Source organism: Ammospiza caudacuta, chromosome 17 (genome assembly GCF_027887145.1).
Source record: "Ammospiza caudacuta isolate bAmmCau1 chromosome 17, bAmmCau1.pri, whole genome shotgun sequence".
Lineage (NCBI taxonomy): Eukaryota > Metazoa > Chordata > Aves > Passeriformes > Passerellidae > Ammospiza > Ammospiza caudacuta.
The window spans coordinates 15,625,032-15,643,552 of NC_080609.1; the positions used below are offsets into that span (position 1 = coordinate 15,625,032).

General features: G+C 49.5%; 1 protein-coding gene across 1 annotated transcript in view; it reads right to left on the reverse strand.

The window, feature by feature from the left end:
• The window catches only part of CACNA1H (calcium voltage-gated channel subunit alpha1 H), a 149,519-nt gene that overhangs the window by 88,095 nt on the left and 42,903 nt on the right, over positions 1–18,521 (reverse strand). Inside the window, exons 2-6 of the mRNA XM_058816318.1 lie at positions 18,299–18,410; positions 17,761–17,894; positions 14,498–14,595; positions 9,740–9,899; positions 2,249–2,561 (exon numbers count right to left, since the gene is read on the reverse strand). Coding sequence (XP_058672301.1) covers positions 2,249–2,561; positions 9,740–9,899; positions 14,498–14,595; positions 17,761–17,894; positions 18,299–18,410 — 817 coding nt within the window. The remainder of the gene's footprint in view (positions 1–2,248; positions 2,562–9,739; positions 9,900–14,497; positions 14,596–17,760; positions 17,895–18,298; positions 18,411–18,521) is intronic.

Consider the following 18,521-nt stretch of genomic DNA (forward strand, 5'->3'; position numbering starts at 1 on the left):
TCACAGAGACCACCTCTGCCAGGGCCTCACCACCCTCCCTTTCCTTCCCCTGATCCCCTCCATCCCTGCCCTGTGCCAGGGGAAGCTGTTCCCCCTTCTCCTGGCACTCCAGACCCTTTCCAGCTCCTGGAAGGTCCCCCAGGCCCCTCTTTTCCAGGCTGAGCACCCCAAGGTTCCCGGCTCATTTGGGATAAATCCTGAGGGATCTCTGTGCAGCAGCCACCTGAGCTGGCCACAATTCCCACTGGAGATCTGCCAGCCCTCAGGGCCCTCTCCCCATCTCAGAACCCCTGCACAGTGCCAGGGGTTGGGTTCATTACGCTGCAGAAAAATGGCTCAGCACAGCCAGCCCTGTCTCACCCCAGTAACTCAACCCCGATCCCCAGGGAAGCTCAGAGTTCCTAAATCCATCAGCTGGGCTTTCTGCACCACCTCCTCAGAGCCCTCATCCCACTGCTGAGCTGGTGCTGCCCAGCTCCAGCTGTTCATTGTGCTACCCAGCACAATCCCATGGATTTATGTGCTGAACCTTCCCTGCTTCCAGCAATTGTTTGGATTCAGCACCTCACCTCCTGCACTGATGATTTCCCACGTCCAGGTTGAGGCAGCACCTTTGCTGCCTCTTTACCTGGAATTAAATCATCCCCAGCTCCTAAAAATGAGCCCTGACTTCCAGCAGGAATAAACACATGAGAAGAGTTTTTGGCTGGAAATCCTCTGGAGCCTTTGGATGGCCTGAGCAGAGATAAAACAAATCATCGACCTCCTGGCAGCTGCCAAAACCATCTGAGGACAGGAGATCCCCCTCTGCCAGACATTGTGCTGCCCAAAGGAACCAGCTGAAACCTGAAACCTCTCCTGGGGCTGGGGGCCCTTCCTGAAATTCAACTGGGCCTTTTAAGAATGAGGAAATCAAATGGAATGAAAATTTGCAGCCTGGAAAATGGCTCAGGAAGGGAAAAGGCAGCAGGACCCCTCTGAGGAAGCTCCTGCTCCTTCTCTGTGTCCTTTCCCTGAGAAAAGGAACCAGGTGGGATCTCTTGGGAACATCCCTCAGATCCATCAAAGAGCAGGAAAAGGAGAATTCCCTCTGCCCTTTACCCAGCACTCACTAGCAGCCAGCAGCTCCTCTCTTCCTCACTAATCCCAATGGGAAAATTGGGATTCAGATCTGCCTGAACCCCTCTGGGTTTGGTTCTGAGCCTCTGGCACCAGCACAGTGACCCAAGGGCAGCTCCTGAGGAGCAGGGAAGGTGCTCAGAGCCAACATTCCCCACTCTGCAACCCCTAGGTGAAAGCTGGAAGTGATGAACTTCATGGATACCATGGAACTGGGAGGAAATCCATAAACGAAACACAGAGCTGTGGATGAGTAATTATTCCTCATTAACGAAGCTGAAAGGAGAATTCTGCTCTAGGAACAGATGTCACCTCCACTTCAGGGGGACTGAATCAACCAGGGCACCCAGCCAGAGCCAAAGAAATGCTGCAACACCAGGAAGTGCCCATTTAAAATGGGAAAGAACACTGGGATCTTCCAGCTGGGCAGCCCTGCGAAACCACAGCCTCTGGACATGAAAATCCATGGAAAATCCTTCCCTTACGAAGAGTTTTATCACCTGTAAAATCTCCCCCAGTCCCAGTGAGAAGCACTTTGGTGTTTTCTGAAGTGCCTCAAAAGAGACTGAAATTCCCTGGGGGCAGAATTTCCTCTCAGGAATTTTGGCCAGAACTGATTGTTCCCCCTTCCAGCATTTCATGCTCACCAGGATCACCCTGGGATTTAAAACCAAGCCTAAGCCATGCCAGCTTCCTTCATTTTAGCATGAAATTAAATCTTGCTTAAAAACCTCAACAGCACTTTCAGTTTCCTGACGCTCCAGCAACGAAGACCCTGCTCCCAAAAATCCCTGGGATTTATGTGATTTACAGAGGTGGAACTTGCCATGCATTTTTCTGCCTCCAGAAGTTATTTTCCCTCTTTTCGAATGATTTAAAAAGAAAAGTTTCTTCTCGCCACATGCTCTCCTGCACCATTTATTGCCTGATTCATTCATTCCTTATTTCTTGATTTCCAGTTTCACTCAGGGCTGAGCAAATTCCTTCCAACTTCGCTGCATTCACCAAAATGCAAAAACCTTCCCGAGAGCAAAAAGCGACAAACCCAAAACAAGGAAAAAAACCAGGAAATCAACAAAAAAAACCCCAACAAAACCATGAAAAAATCCCATTTTTGGGAGAACCCTACCTGAAAAATAGCAATCCAGGCATATCCAATATTATCAAAATTGATGGCCCCGTTGTGGGGGTTGACGTCCCCGGCCATGCAGATGTTGTAGTACTGGTTCCAGTTGATGCAGGAGTTCCTGCTGGGCTCGGGGCTGGCCAGGCTGGGGCTGTAGGACTCCATGCTCAGGGTGCACTCCACCTTGGACTCCTTCCTGCTGGGGATGTTGGAGCACCTCTGCATGCCGTTCTCCCGGTGCGAGGAGCAGATGAAGGGGTTCTCCTCCGCCTCGTCCGGCCGGTAGTAGGGGTGCAGGAAGGTCAGGTTGTATGTCCTGGATGAGGTGGAAAAGAAGGAAAAGGAGGAGGGTAAAAAAAAAAAATGGTTCATGGTTAATTATTAAGGCCATTAAAAGTGTTTTTGGTGGAAAGGAAAGGGGGAGATGTTGGGGGACACAAGACAGAGGATGGATGTTGGACCTGGTTGACATCAGAGATTTGATAACAGGATGGCTTGGCAAAAGCAAAGGGAGCTTTGAAAATTAGACCTGGATTGCAAGAAGGTTCAATTGTCAGGAAAATTAATCCACAAACACCAGAGGTTTATGTCCAAAAAGGAGACAGGAGTCCTTTTATTTTATTCGAATAAAAGGAGAGGCCATGGGGCATTCCCCTGGGGTCTACGGAATTTTTGGAGGACGCAGCCTCCTTTTTATCCCAATTTCCCTTCTTTCTTTCCCCATTTCTGAGGTACTTGAGAAGTTCAGACTCCCCAGTACACCTGACACCAAAGATTTCCCTCTGATGTACAACCCTCCCTTTTAATTTTTAATTCTTACGTAATTTAGGGGTTTTTCTTCCCCATTGTTTCTTTCATCTTTCAATGTCTAATTTAGTTTATCAACAAACCTAAAGTTTATTTGCAAAAGCAAATATATTTTTCCATTTATCAATCAGTGGAACCCTTCCCATTGTTTCTTTTATCTCCCAGTGCTAGTTTTATATACCAGCAGACCCACAGCTTGTTTGTAAGACAAATCTGCTATTCCTCTTACAATCAAACAGGTTTACAAGAAAAATAAAATCCCATTAAACCCTGCAAGCAAAAGATGTTGTTATATACATAAGTTTGTGGATGTGATTTTAACCTAATCATTGTAGTACACATTACTAGTGTCTCTTAAATAGTATATAAGCTTTGTATCCCACAATAAAATGGGATTCTGATCGCCAAGTAAGTGTCCCCATCTCTCTCCATCACTGACTGTTCATCCCTGATTTTAGCAGCAGGAAAAGCCACTGGTTGCTATCCCTTCACCCTTCAGAAATCCCTGTCAGAACTGCAGCCCCTAAAACCAAATCCTTTTGATTTGATCAGACCCTGCTGATCTCCCAGCAAAGACCAGTCTGAGTTTCCCCAAGCAGACAAAGCAGCAAAAAGAACGAAATGAGAGAGATGGAGAGAAAATCCCAGCGGATCAGGTTCTCCCCCAAAATCCAGGGAGATTTTGGGCTCCTTGGAAGGATTTGAAGATGCTTATTTGGGTGGCAGAGCAGCTTCGCAAAAAATGCATCCCTCAGGAGGAATCTGAGCTCCCACAAGGAGAGACCCATCCAGAGGCCATCTCCCACTCCCTCTGTACCTCCATAAAGAAAGGAAAAGCCCAAATTTATGGGAAAACCATGTGCCTGCTGTATTTCTGATGGAACCGGCTTGGATAGAGCCGATGGCTCTGTCCCAGCCTGGACCTGCAGCAGGGCAGGAGCTGCTTTTCCCGGAGCTGTGTCCCACATCTGGCACTTTCTGGGCTGTGTGCTCAGTGCTGGTGAGAGCCTGCAGCACTCAGGGCTGCATTGCTGCAGAGCCAACTTTCTCCAGTGTTTTCCCAGCTCCAGGGATCTCAGCTGCTCCATAATCACCCCGAGATAAGGGAGAGGCAGCACACACATTATAAAAGATGTGGGCAGAAGATAACCAGGTAATTCTTCCAGCCAGGACAGCTCTATTTTTATCTCTCTCTGAACGTCCCTATCTGGTGAAGAGATTTGGCTTTAACAAGTGTTATTCCAGACAATTGCTTGGAATTGCTCCCCAAAACCCTGGAGCCAAGCAGGAATTGCTCTGCGGCTGCACTTTAAGGAGAGAACAATTGCTGCAGGGCAGAGCTGAGGGAAATCAGCCCTCAGCAACTTCCCGGGGGAATTTGGTTCTGTTCCATGATCCAATTACCCGAGGTGGGTGTGGAGGGCTCAGCAGCTTCAGGAATGGGAGAGGGAAGAGGAGCACGTCCTGGGAATTGGGAATTCTTTGTGCTCAGCAGCCCCTCCTCGCACACCCCGCAGCTCCAGACTAAACTGTGACATCACCTGCGCTGTTTCTGGGCTTGGGATCCAACAAAAACCTGCAAGATGTTTTTCCTCCCCGAGCCTTTTCCTTGCCCTCCCACCAGCTGCTTCCCCGGGAGGAAATTTCCATATGAAACAGGCTGGAGAACGGGCCAGGAGCTGCAGCAGCTGCGTTTGGGAGAACATCAGACACCACCCAGCAGTGCCACACACAGGGAGGATTAAACAGAGGATTAAAACACACCAAGATGCAGGAAAATTGGGAAGAGCTGGAGAATTTGGGAGAAGAAGCAGAGAGGAGACACCTGAGAAGTGACTTTAGCTCTCAAAACTACAGGATCAGTCCCCATGCCACTGGAGCGAGGTACCCACAGCTGGAGAGGCTCTGTGCATCCCAGGAGTCTCCATTTGGGAAGTTTTGGGATGAAGACTCTGGGCTGGGGTATCAGGAGCTGCACAGAGGAGATCTGGGCACGAATCTGGAGCAGTTTGGTGGCTGGGGGAGGAAAATCCGAGCAGGAGAACAAAGCCCAGCTCTGCTGGGAGGGCTGGGTGCAGCCTGGCTCAGTTCTGAAGGATTTTATCCTCCCTTTCCTCTGCTCTCCTCACTTTTGCAGCTGTCCCCAAAATTAAAAGTTGTCCCTATGACAAAATCAGTCACCTGAAGGGCACTTTGTACCCAGCCTTTCCCTGTTCTTCCCATTGGGAAGGAGCCACTCCTGTGGGAAGCTCCAGCACCACCAGTGAGGGAGGAAGAAACCCCAACTGGCAGCAAACACTGCAAATTTCAGACCTTTCTTAAAACCTTTCCCCCCCTTTTATTTTTCCTGGCAAAACCAAAAAGGGGAAAGAAGGAAGGAGAGAAGAATAAGAAACAAAAATGCTGCAGAATGAGGGAATCCCAAATATCTCCCAAGTAAACGGATGAGATCTGCCAGGAGCTTCCACTTCTTCCTGCCTTCCCTGTTCCTTGCCAACAGGTAGAGACAAATCACTCATTAATGCTAATGAACTCACTAATCAGCAGAGCTCTGGGGGAAAGACAGGAGAAGCCAAGCCCCAGGATGGATCTGTTATCCCACCAGAGAGGATTTCCCAGCTTTTCCCATCCCTGCTCGCTGCACATCTGGATTTCCCTTTCTCTGTCCCTCTGCATGTCTATGTGCAGGAAGGACAACAGAGGGGCAGGAAAATCCATTTTCCTCCCACTCCTGCTGGATTATCCTCTGCTCCAGCCTCCCCCAGGGGAGGATTTCCCAGCCCATCCATCCCAACCACTGGAACACAGCAGAGCACAGCCTGCCCCAGCTGGGGGAGCAGAGGGAGAAGTGGCAGGAGCTCAGCACTCAGGGTGAATTCCCTGCTCAGCAATGCCACCACGAGCAATTAAACACCTTCCAGACAAATTCCTGAGCCCGCTTGAGGAGCTGAAGGCTGAAAGCTCCCACCACAAGTGTCCTGAGGCAGCAGAGAAACACAAAACCCTCCACAGCTCCCTCCCCTCCCCTGCTTCCGAGCCACTGAGTTCCTTGAAAGGCTCCAGCCTGGAAATGCTGCTCTGCATCCCCGCACACAGGGGCAGCCCCAGGAGAGGGGCTGGGCCTGACCCAGTTCCTTTATTTCCACCGGGAGCAGCTCAGGAGGGTGGGAAGGAGCCCGAGGGGGAGACAACCATCCTGGAGATGTCCCCAGGAGCTGCTGGCTCTGCTTGTCCTCCCCACCCAGCACACCAAACCTTCCTCCTTGCCACCAAAGGATCCTTGGGGGATTTCTCCTGCAGCTCCCAGTGCCAGGATCTCCTGGCATCTCTCACAGCCCCTCCTGGAGCTGCTGGTCCATGCAATCCCAGCTTTTGTAGGATCATTTTGGGTGTGGAGGGAGAGATTCTCCCATGGCCCAACGAGCAGAGCCCCACTTCCAACCCACTCCTGCAACAATCCAGCAATTCCTTCAGAACCCCCAGTAAAAATCCTTAAATAACCTCATTCCAGCCCTGTAGCAGCACAGCTCTGAAAGACAGAGAGAGAAAAGCAGAAATTCCCAGGGCACCTCCAAAAAGTCCCCAAATTTTCTCTCACAATGCGCTCGACACAAAAATAGTTGCTTTACTTGGAGCTGCCAACTTTCAAGGGGGATTGAAAAGAAAAGGTTTCCATGGGGAAAGAAGAATGATGGCAAAAATCAAAGTCACTCCTTCCATCTGATGCCTCTAGAAGAGCTGAAGGCTCGGGAAGCTGCAGGGCAGAACACAGCAGGGCAAAGCTGGATTTGAAGCAGCTCTTTGGGAGCTCACTTACACCTCCTTTCATCCTCAAAATTTGGGGTTAGTGCCCTGCCTTGCTGGTCCCTGGATTTTGTCCAGATCCTCTGTTTAAAGCAGGTTTGGTTTCAGCTGGGAGGGTTTGGCAGCAGCACCCAGGGGAGACCCTCCAATAATTCAGGTTTTCCCTGTCTCCAGGGCTGCAGAGGAAATCAGAGGCAGGATCTCAGCCCCAGCCCCTCCCAGGCTCCTGAAGGGCTGGGAAACCTCTGTGCCCTGAGGAATTGTGGATTTCCCACCCCTGGATGTTTTTGGGGCTGGGCTGGAGCAGCCTGGGATGAGGGAAGGTGTCCCTGATCATGGTCGGGGTGAATGAGAATCTTTAAGGTCCTTTCCAAGCCAGCCCATTCCAGGATTCCATCATCTGCCCAACAGCAGGAGGATGGAGCCCTGAAGTGTTTTCCAGGTCATTCCATGCCCTTTTCTCCTTTACAATTTGCTGCTGGTGTGTTAACAGCCACTGCAGGGGAGAGCCGTGCCCTGACGCCTGAGTTGAGAGAATGAGTCAGAAATTATTTAAAAAAAATGGGAATAATTCCATCTGGAGTCCCTAAAACTTCCCCACCGAGCTCCAAGAAATAGGGATAGCTGGAAATGCAGGGACTGGAACGTTGCTGGGTTTCTCTAAATTTAAAATTAACACAGAACAAGAACCCAACCCAGCATGCTCGGGGTGAAGGGACTAGAAAACCCCACATTTCTCCCACTGACACTGAGCTACAAACTGGAATTTTCCTGCCCTATGGACACTCCTGTTTCCCCAAATTCCTTTGGAATGCAGCACCTTCCATCACACTAAACCAGAGCCCAACAGCTGGGGGGTGGCAAAACCCATCCCCGAGGGAAGGAGGGGATCCCAGACAAACCCCTTCAAACACAGCTCATCCCAAAACCTTCCCTGACAAGGAGCAAGCCCTGATGAGAAAATCCTGCGACCCTAAAACTTCCACACTGAGCTCCAAGAAATAGGGATAGCTGGAAATGCAGGGACCGGAACATTTTGCATTAATTTGAAATTAATGCAAAATTAATAATACCAGAAAACTCCACATTTCTCCCACTGACACTGAGCTACAAATTGAAATTTTCCTGCCCTATGGACATCCCCATTTCCCCAAATTCCTTTAAAATGCAGCACAATAAACCAGACCCCAACCCATCCCAAAGGGAAGGAGGCGATCCCAGCCAAACCCCATCAAACACAGCTCATCCCAAAACCTCTCCTGACAAGGAGCAAGCCCCGATAAGAAAATCCAGCGAGGCCTTTGATGCTGCTAATGGCCATTACATAACTGCTGCTTAATGTCTGTGCTTAGAGAACGCTTCCCCTGTGGTTCATCTTGAAAGCTCCACTTCGCAGAAAATCACCAGAAAATCAGCGAGCGTTTCAAAACCTGACTCGGAGAGAGCTGAGAGGGGCTCGCTGCAGTTAATTACAGCGACGGGGCCACCCAAGCAGGGCTGGAACTGCTCAGTTTGGGCTTGGGGATGGCAGCTCCGGGGTCCAGCTGAGCCTGGAGGGGTTTGGGGAGCGGGAAATTGATGCTGGGAGGGGGTTTGGGGTGTGGGGAGTGGAATCACACCCATGGCAGGTTAAGGATTTTCCACCCCGCTGGGACGAATGAAAGCCACCAGAGCTGGTGCAGAGGACAGGAGAGGCTGAGGGAGCCCCGGGAGTGGCAGTGAGAGGCAGGAGCAGGACCTGAGGGATGATTCCTGCCCGTCTCGCAGTCAATCCGAGCGCAGGCAGCCGATGATTACCCAGCGATGTAATTACAGGCTCCATCTCCTCTCGCCGAGTTAGAGCTGCCCTAAGAGCTGGGCTGGGGCATTTCCTCACCTCTGAGCTGCTGACATCTCTGACAGGAGCCTTTGGAAGGATTTTTTCCAGGAAAATCCCTCTTTTCTGTGCTGGCTGTGCTTGGTTTTCATCCAGGTGTGTCCTTAACCCTGGGAAGGGGCACCACAGCCCCAGCTCAGGGAGCAGCAAGGGATGCTCCAAAGCCTGGCATGCCCCAAACCCATCCCAGCTCCAGCAGAACCTCCTCAATCCCACTCTGAACCCAGCTGGAAGAGCCCAGGGCTGGCAGCAGGGTCCAGGATTTATCCAGAGGGCTCAGGAGCAAAGACAAACATCAGCAGCACAGCCCAAACCAGGCCTAAGAGCCTGGGCTGGGCTTAAATTGATCAGCTGGGCCTTGGGCATGTCCCAGGTGAGGCTCAGCAGGGCAATGAAGGTTTATTATCAGAGGGGCTGCTCCACACAAGTGCCCAGCCTGGAAAAATCCCAAATGAAAATTTGCCTCTGTCAGGTTGGGTTTGATGATCCTGGAGGTGTTTTCAGCCTTAATGATTCAGGTCCTGCCCATCCCTGGTGCCTGTTCCACGCTCTGAGCTGTGTCCAAATGATTTTAATGCTTCTCACATCCAGTTTCTTATCTTAAATCCCTGACAAGGATTTATCTCTGGGTTTCAGCTGCATCTCCAAATCTCCATGCCCTGCCAGGGGTTGGGGTGTGCTCGGTGACCTGAAGTGTTTGGAGAGCCGGGAGTTTGTTCTGCATCCTCCCAGAGTCACACAGGGAGTGATCTCAGGCAGACCTAATCCAGCCCTCTCCCATCCTCGTCCTTCAGGTGCAGCAGGAATGCACAAAACCCTCAGGAAATTGCTGACAAATGGGGTTTTTTTCCCAGGCAAAAAGGACCCTGCTGAGCGCTGGGATTTTTCCAGCAGGGGACAGAAAAAAATCCCCTGCTGGGAAAGGAAGAAAAAAGGGAGAGAAATGTGGAGAAAAAAATGAAAAAAAAAAAAAAAAAGGTGGAAAATTTTTGCTTTGCTGTACTTACATGGCAAAATTCCTGTCTAGGAAGCACCTGTTCCTCAGCAGCCCTGCCCAGAGCTGGACCCCAACAATGCCAAAGATGAAGAAGACGAAGAAGCAGAGGAGGAGGACGTTGCCTAACATAGGCAGAGTGTCCAGCAGCAGCGTGACCAGGATCCTCATACCTGGGGGAGGAGGGAAAACCACGTCAGGATGGGCACAAATCACCATTCCCACCTTGGATGCACAGCCAGGGCAGGAAAATCAGGACTTGGTGTTTTCCCCTAAATGCTGAGGCTGAAAAGGGAGGTGAAAATGTCAAAGGCTTGGCAGGAAATGGGAATGACAGCAATCTCCAGAGGGTGGATCCAAGGCCTCTAGTGTCAGGGAAATGCTGATTTCCATGCCAGACGTTCCACCTGGAATTCTCGGACAATGGGGTTGGAACTCCTGGTGGTTATTCCCAACATTGGGGTTGGAACTCCTGGTGGTTATTCCCAACATTGGGGTTGGAACTCCTGGTGGTTATTCCCAACATTGGGGTTGGAATTCCTGGTGGTTATTCCCAACATTGGGGTTGGAATTCCTTGGGGTTTATTCCCAAAGGGGGTTTGGAATTCCTTGGGGTTATTCCCAAAAGGGAGTTGGAATTCCTGGTGGTTACTCCCAACAATGGCATTGGAATTCCTGGTGGTTATTCCCAGTGTATCCTGTCACAAATCAGGAATACCCCAGTGGGACGGGACACACCAGGCTCCTCAAATCCAGCTCCTGGCCCTGCCCAGCACTGTCACCCCCTCAGGAGCAATCCCACATTTTCCTGGCAAATCCATCTTAGGAAAAGCAAGGACAATCAATCCCCACTGAAAGACAATGCTGGGATTTTCTCCCTTTTTTTTTCCCCCTCTCTCACTGATATCCTCCCTTTTTTTTTCCCAAAAATGGGTAAAATTTCTCTCCCCATGCCAGACAATTTTTTTTCTGCTCAGCTCCTTTTGGTATTTGGGGTTGTTTAGTGGCATCATCCCAGAGATTGAATCCAGCTGTTCTCCAGCCACCCCGGGCTCTCCTTGGAATGCTGAGTGTGCCATGGGAAAAGAGCATCACCCAGGCTGAAACGAGGAGCAGGATCTTCATCCCCATTCCATGGGATGCCTGGTTTAAAAACCCCCAGTAGAAAAATAAAAATAAATTTTAAAAATACACAAAAATAATTAACCCCCCCAAATATATAAAAATAAATAGAAAAATAAGCATATAAATATTAAAATAAATCTAAAAAATAAATATTAAAAAGAAATAAAAATATAATAATAAATCTAAAAATAAATATAACAATAAATATAAAAATAAAGCAGTGAAATGGATTTGAAAAAAAAAACCAACAACCTAATGACCACTGCTGAAAAAATATCCCTGACTCCAGCCCCTGCCAAGTGAATAAATTGCAGGAATTCCATTTTTCCAGTGTTTTGGAAGGAATAATTTCTAATAGAAATGATGTTTTTATTGGCTAGGGTTCTTCTTTCTTTTCTTAACAAACTGCATGGAGCTGAAAGAATCTCGTGGGTGAATTTATTGTGCCTGGAAGGCATGAGCTGATGGTGCTGGCTGGATCCCAGGGAAGAGCCCAGGAATCCCAGGGATAAATCTCCAGGCTGGTTCTGCCTATTTCCCTGCATTTAGCACCAGGTTCATCTCCTCTGATCCAGCTGTGAATTTGATCTGATGGAAAATCCCATTCCCAAGTCCCAGAGCTGGGAATGGCATGGATGCTGCTGGGATGGGCTGGAATTCCAAGGAATTTTCACGGATGAAAATGTAACCATAAAAATCCACCAAAATCCAGGGATTTTCCCATCCCTTCTCCACAGATTCTGGAATATTTTGGCCTGAAACAGCAAAATTCCCAATGTGCTGAGTGGGTGGGGTTGGAAAGTGGAGGCTGGATGATCTGCCCCTAAGGAATGGGGATATTTCTGGGAATCATTCCTAGGAATCCCAATCCTGGTGCTCAGGTCCCCTTGCTCCTCAGGCACCTCCACTCCAAACATGGATTGAACCCACTGGATTTCATCCCACAGAATATTAATTAAAAAATGGGATATTTTCTATCACCTGCCTGTTGGAAAAATATGAAAATCCCATGGGAATTGCAGTGAAAAAACCTTGGAAGGCTCGTTTGGTGTCAGGGATCAGGGAGACAAACACAAGTTGGACTCAAGAGCAAAATTCCACCTATAGCTGGAGTTGTTTGGATCCCTGGAGCTTGGTGGGAATCCTTCAGTTCCCCTGAGCCCAGCTGGGTCCCAGCTTGAGATTCCCACTGTTCCATGGGAATATTGAAGGGTTCTGTGGATTTGGAGGAGTTCAGAGGGAGCCTGATCCTCATCCCAGCCTGGAGGGCTCCGAGCCCAGCCCGTGGTGCTTCTGCTCCAGCCCATCCTCAGATCCCCAAATTGCAGAGGGAAACTCCCCTGAACCCCAAATCCCAGAGGGAAACTTCCCTGGAAACTCAGATTCCAAAGGGAAACTTCCCTGGAACCCCAAATCCCAGAGGGAAAGTTGGTGTTGCGCTTTTCAAATCCCTGGCAACAAAACCTCGTTAGGAAAACAAAGCTCCAAAGGGTTCCAGGCCCCTTCTGGCCTCTCTTTTTTGTGGCCTTGTTTTGAACTAAGGACCTCACTGTGCAATTCACTGCTTTTGTTCCTTGTTTTCCAGAAAACAAACCCCGTGGAATTGGGAGTTCTGAGAGAAATTTCCGAGGTTTCTGGGTGTAAACATCCATCTGTTCCCTCACATTTTCCTTGGAGGGCCTGGAATCAAACCCCTTCTGGGGAAGGTTGTTTGGTTGTCCCTGGATGTGCTGAATCCAGGCAGGATTTGGGGCTGGCTCACTCCAGCAAAACAGGAAATATCCTTTTTTTTCAGTTTTAGTTTTCTTTTTGTTTGTTTGTTTTTTGGGGTTTTTTTTTAGTTTTTTTTAGGTTTTTTTTTTTTGCCAGGATCCCTGTGATTTCCACCCAATGCTGCTGCATTTTGATTGAGGTGGAGATTTGGGTTGGAAAAGGATGGAATTGCTGTGGAATGAGCACCTTGCAAAGGCCGGCTCAGCAGCTGGCTGATTCCAGCAGGGAATTATTCCAACATGATGCCTCAGATTTAAAATTGGATTTAGAAGCCAAGCAGCTGAAGCCACTTGAAAATGGATTTAGGAGCCACTTGAACTTCCTATCGAGGATGATCCCAATTTTGTTTCACATGGAGCAAACCCTCCCTGGGGTTTTAGCAGCAAGGGAAGCTCCTGAGCTGCTAATCCTGAACATAAAGTCCTGGAAAGATCTTAAATCACTGAGGAGGGAAAACCAACCCAGCAGGGCAAGAAGATCCCTCTTGGAAGTGACCTTTTCCCTTCCTTTGGAGGAACATTGTTTACTTTACACCACCAGAGAGTTGTTTTCCCTAGAAAAGTACAAAAACCTTGGAAAACATCTCTGAGGGTCAATCCCCTGCTCCCCTGCCCTTTGCTAACACCAATTATGATAATGACGATCTTTAACTCGCCATTAAAAATTAAATTAATTCATTTCCTCTCATTAGCTGCACAAAGCAGAAAGCCAAGTGTGTGTGTGGGGGGGGCCTATTCCCATGATTTTCCAGTTTTCCCAGACTGAGCTCAGAAATCCAGGTGGGGGGGGGTTATTCCTAAAGTTTTCCCAGACTCACTCCAGTTTTCTGAACTCAGAAACTCAGGTGTGTATGGGAAGGGTTATTCCCAAAGTTTTCCCGGACTGAGCCCTGAAATCCAGGTGTGTGTGAGGGGTTATTCCCAAACTTTTCCAGTTTTCCCAGACTGAGCTCAGAAATACAGATGTGGGGAGGGTTATTCCCAAAGTTTTCCAGTTTTCCCAGACTGAGCTCAGAAATTGAGGTGGGGAGAGTTATTCCCAAAGTTTTCCAATTTTCCACAACTGAGCTCTGAAATCCAGATGTGTGGGAGGGTCATTCCCAAATTTTTCCAGTTTTCCCAGACTCACTCCAGTTTTCTGGAGTTTCCCAGACTCAAGAAGTTGAGGTGGGGTGGATTTATTCCCTAAGTTTTCCAGTTTTCCCAGACTGAGCTCAGAAATTGAGGTGGGGAGAGTTATTCCCAAAGTTTTCCAATTTTCCACAACTGAGCTCTGAAATCCAGGTGTGTGTGAGGGGTTATTACCAAACTTTTCCAGTTTTCCCAGACTGAGCTCAGAAATACAGATGTGGGGAGGGTTATTCCCAAAGTTTTCCAGTTTTCCCAGACTGAGCTCAGAAATTGAGGTGGGGTGGGTATGTTCCCAAAGTTTTCCCAGACTCACTCCAGTTTTCTGAGCTCAGAAATCCAGGTGTGTGTGGGAAGGGTTATTCCTGTGGTTTTCCAGTTTTCCCAGACTGAGCTCAGAAACTGAGGTGGGGAGAGTTATTCCCAAAGTTTTCCAATTTTCCACAACTGAGCTCTGAAATCCAGATGTGTGGGAAGGGTTATTCCTGTGGTTTTCCAGTTTTCCCAGACTCACTCCAGTTTTCTGGAGTTTCCCAGACTCAAGAAGTTGAGGTGGGGTGGATTTATTCCCTAAGTTTTCCAGTTTTCCCAGACTGAGCTCAGAAATTGAGGTGGGGTGGATTTATTCCCATGGTTTTCCAGTTTTCCCAGACTCACTCCAGTTTTTTGAGCTCAGAACCCCAGGTGTGTGTGTGGGGGGGTTATTCCCAAAGTTTTCCAGAGCTGTGCCCAGGGGTGTCACTTACTGGGGACCCTGTTGATGGCGCGCAGGGGCCGCAGGACGCGCACGGTGCGGATGGCGGACAGGCTGACGTTGTGGCCATCCAGGGAATATTCCATCATCCTGCAGGGAAAACAGCACAGCAGTCAGGATGGGGGTGCTCATGAGAAGCTCAGGAAATGCTGCCTGCAAGCCCAGGGTGCTTGGTTGCAATTCCATGAAGCAATTCCAGGCTGGATGGGGTTTGGAGCAATCTGGGATGGTTGGAGTTATCCCTGCTCATGGCAGGGGTGGAATGGGATGAACTTTGAGGTCCCTTCCAGCCTTTACTTTGGAAAGCAGGATTTTCCTTCCAGTATGTGCAAAAACCTCCAAGGAAGCTGGAGAGGGAAGTCCAGCAGGGATTGTGGTGATGGGACAAAGAGGAACAGGTTCACACTGAAAGAGGGGAAATTTATATGGGATATTGGGAAGGAATTCCTGCCTGTGAGGGTGAGGAGGGCCTGGCACAGATTCCCAGAGCAGCTGTGTCTGCCCCTGAATCCTGGGAGTGTCCAAAGCCAGGTTGGACAGGGCTTGGAGCACCCCTGGGATAGTGGGAGGTGTCCCTGCCCATGAGATGATCCTTAAGGTCCCTTCCAACCCAACCCCCTTCCATGATTCCCTGACTTTCCAGGACAAGGAGTTGCTCCCCAGCTTTTCTCTCCTCCTGTGACCAAACCTGAATACCCAAACCAACAAAAAAATGCACAAATCCTTTGCTTTCCATTTGATTCTTAAGAATAAAGAACATTTTCTCCTTGATTCTTCTTCCCCACTCTCCCTGAACATTTTGGATGGATTGGCACTCAGTAGGTGATTCCCTGCACTGGAAAATGGGAGGCACAAGGCTTTGTGCCATCAACAGCTTCCAAACCTTCAGCTCTCAAACCCAAAATTTATCCTGGGACCGTGCAAGATCTCCAGGGACTGGAGGGACCAGGATACCAAGAGTGGGGTCCTGTTATCAGATTCTGCCTGAAAAACCTGAATCCCTTGGAAATGCCCCACAGAAATCCACTGGAGCTGGGAATTTTGGGAGGATTATCCATTGGTAGGTAATTCCCTACCCTGAAAAACACGAGACTTTGGGATCAACAGCTGCAAACCTTCAGCTGTCAAATCCAAATCATATCCCGGCAGCCTGGAATATCTCCAGGGACTGGATGCACCAGGAACCTCTGGGTTTCAGCTCTCCTGAGCACCATCCCTGCTGCTGGGCTGCAGACACAGAGCTCACCAGTTCCACTGGGCTTGAAACGTTCCAGGGAACATTTCTGGGGCGAGGAAAACATGAAAGGACTCTGGGAGCTGGAAGGAACTTCAGACGCCATCCGTGCTGGAGGCGGGAGCTGTGTTTATTTTGTAGTTCCTCTGCTCCCTTTGGAGCTGCTGCTGCTGAGGCAAAGCAGCTCCTCTGAGGAGGCAGAACGGGGCAAACAAAGCTCTGCTGATCACTTGTTCCCTTCTTATCACAAAAAAACCTCGGAGTAACTTCAGCACATCCATCCCCTGGCTGGAAAAAGCAGCTTTGTTGTTCCAGTGGTGAGTTCCCTGCTGAAAGCAGCTCCGGTTTTAGGAGCACACGCTGGATTGGAGGGTGGTGGTGGTGAGAGGTGAATCCCAGCCCTCAGCACAGCTTCTCCTCCTCCAGGGGTACTCCCAGCTCCAGATTCTCGTTGGAGAGATGGGAAATCATATCCCAGGTATGGCTCAAATCCACCAAAACCATCTGGAGATGATTTAGGATCATCCAGGGAAGGTGGGAAATCATATCCAAGGTATGGCTCAAGTCCACCAAAACCATCTGGAGATGGTCCAGGATTGGCCAGGGGAGGTGGGAAATCATTTCCCAGGTCTGGCTCACATCTGGAAATGGTCTGGGATCAGCCAGGGGTTGGGAAGGGGTTTTTCTTCTTCTCCTCTCCAGCCTGAGTAATGCCACACCTCCAGCAGGGTCTCCTGCTGTTTGCATCCTCCCCAAACATATTCCAGCCATGGAAGGTGGAGAAAAACCATAGAAAACTCCCAAATGGTCTCACCAGTCACTTTCCCCCTCATTCCAACAGCAAAATTCCCAGTGCCAAAGCTGCCCCTGAAGATGAGCAGAGGGGCTCAGCCCTTCTGCCTCCATGGGGTGCCCCAATCCTGGGTTTGGGGGAGCCCTGAGGAGCTGGGGATTTTCTGTTCATCCCACAGATCCAACGTGGAAAAACACCCTCAGCTCCTTGATCAGAGTTTTCCCTGCGCTTCCTCTGCCGTTCCTCCCTTAAACACCGCAGCAGCTTTATAGGAAAACATAATTAAGGTAAAAATAATTAATAATTAGGGTGTTTTTTTGTTGTCCCTGATGTTCCTCCTCCAACTGCACCCGAGTTCCAAGGAAGCTCCGCTCAGGAGAGCTCATGTTTTATTCAGGGCACTAAAACCATTCCTAATTGTATTCCAGACAAATAACACAGAGCACAACAAAACCCCATTAGTGCAGGGAAGATGGCACAGCACTAATGGAAAGGGAAAAACGCCCCAACATATTCCAAGGATGTTTTAATTAACCCTGGGCTGGTCATTAGAAACGCAGGAATTCAGAAGTCAGGCAGTAATTAAAGCTTTCCTTCCCTCCCCAGGATGTACTGAGCAGGTAGGAGAGCCTGGGCTTTCCAAAGCTGTTTATTTATTGGGTAAAAATTAAAAAAAAAAAAAAAGTTTGAGCTTTGCCAAGCTTTTACTCCACTCAGTTATTCCCTGTGGGGGTGAGGGAAGTGGTGTCAAAAGCAGGAGGATCATCCTTGGAGCTGTTTATTAACACATCCTGCACAAACCAGCAGCTGGGGGAGATGGAGGGAAGCTGTAAGCCAGGAGGAGTTTGGAATTTGGGTGAACTCCCAAACAGCTTTTCCCACTGAGGTCTCAACATTCCTAACAGGGTTTTTGGGCTGAATTTCCTTGTTCAGCCCATCCCTGCCTCACTGTGCTGCTGGCACAGGGCAGGAGTGGGGCTGAGCTGATTTTTTGGAAATAACAGCACTGGGACATTCAGGGTGTGTTAGGATTAAAGGATTGCTCCAAACCCCCACAGCTCTGCCTGATATTCACCACCCACCCCCAAACCCAGCGTGGTTTTGGGGTAAGGATTTTAAAAAATCAGATTTGGGCGATTCTGCCTCCCAAGGCATTGTGAGAACCAGGCAGGGATTTGTTCCCTGGGATTTCCCTGCCCCAGGATGAAGGGATGAGGTGGTTGCTGACCCTGCCATGACGATGAAGAAGTCCAGGCGGTTCCAGGTGTCTCCAAGGTAACACTTCTGCCCAAAGATGCCCAGGGCCACCATCTTGATGACCATTTCCACGGCAAAGAAGGCGAAAATGAAGTCATCAAACGCCTGGAGAGAGGGAAAAGAGGGTTTCAGTCAGTCCTGAGTGCCCCCAGCATGGAGATATTCCATGTTCCCATCACCAAAATCAAACCTGCCCCTGGCACAGCTCTTGGCTCATTCCAGGCCTTGGGAAGAGCCCCCAGCTTTTGTTCATGCCTGATACGGCATGAGGGTATCACAGGGCTGGAGCCAGGCTGGGAGAGCTGGGAGTGTTCACCTGGAAAAGGCTCCAGGGAAACCTCAGAGCCTAAATGGGCTCCAGGAGAGCTGGAGAGGGACTTGTCTTCATTAATCAACTTTCCCTTAATAAACTACACAGAATTTCGCTCCGTAATTTCAGTTCTCCCAGAGCGGCCACCCCAGCCCTGCACCCCACAAACCCCAGGGATTTTGGGGCCATGGATCCTCACCTCCAGGATGGTGCAGCGCTCGGACTGGCACTCCACGTCCTCGCAGGGCTGGAACATGCCCAGGGTGACGCAGTTGAGCAGGATCACCAGCATGCTCACGTGCTCGAACCAGGTGGCACCGGGTTAAGGACAGCACAGCCTCGGCAGGGGACACCTCCACACCCTCCTCCCATCCAAACCCTTCTCCTGGGCTATTCCCGGCTCCAAATCCCGAGTTTCAGCA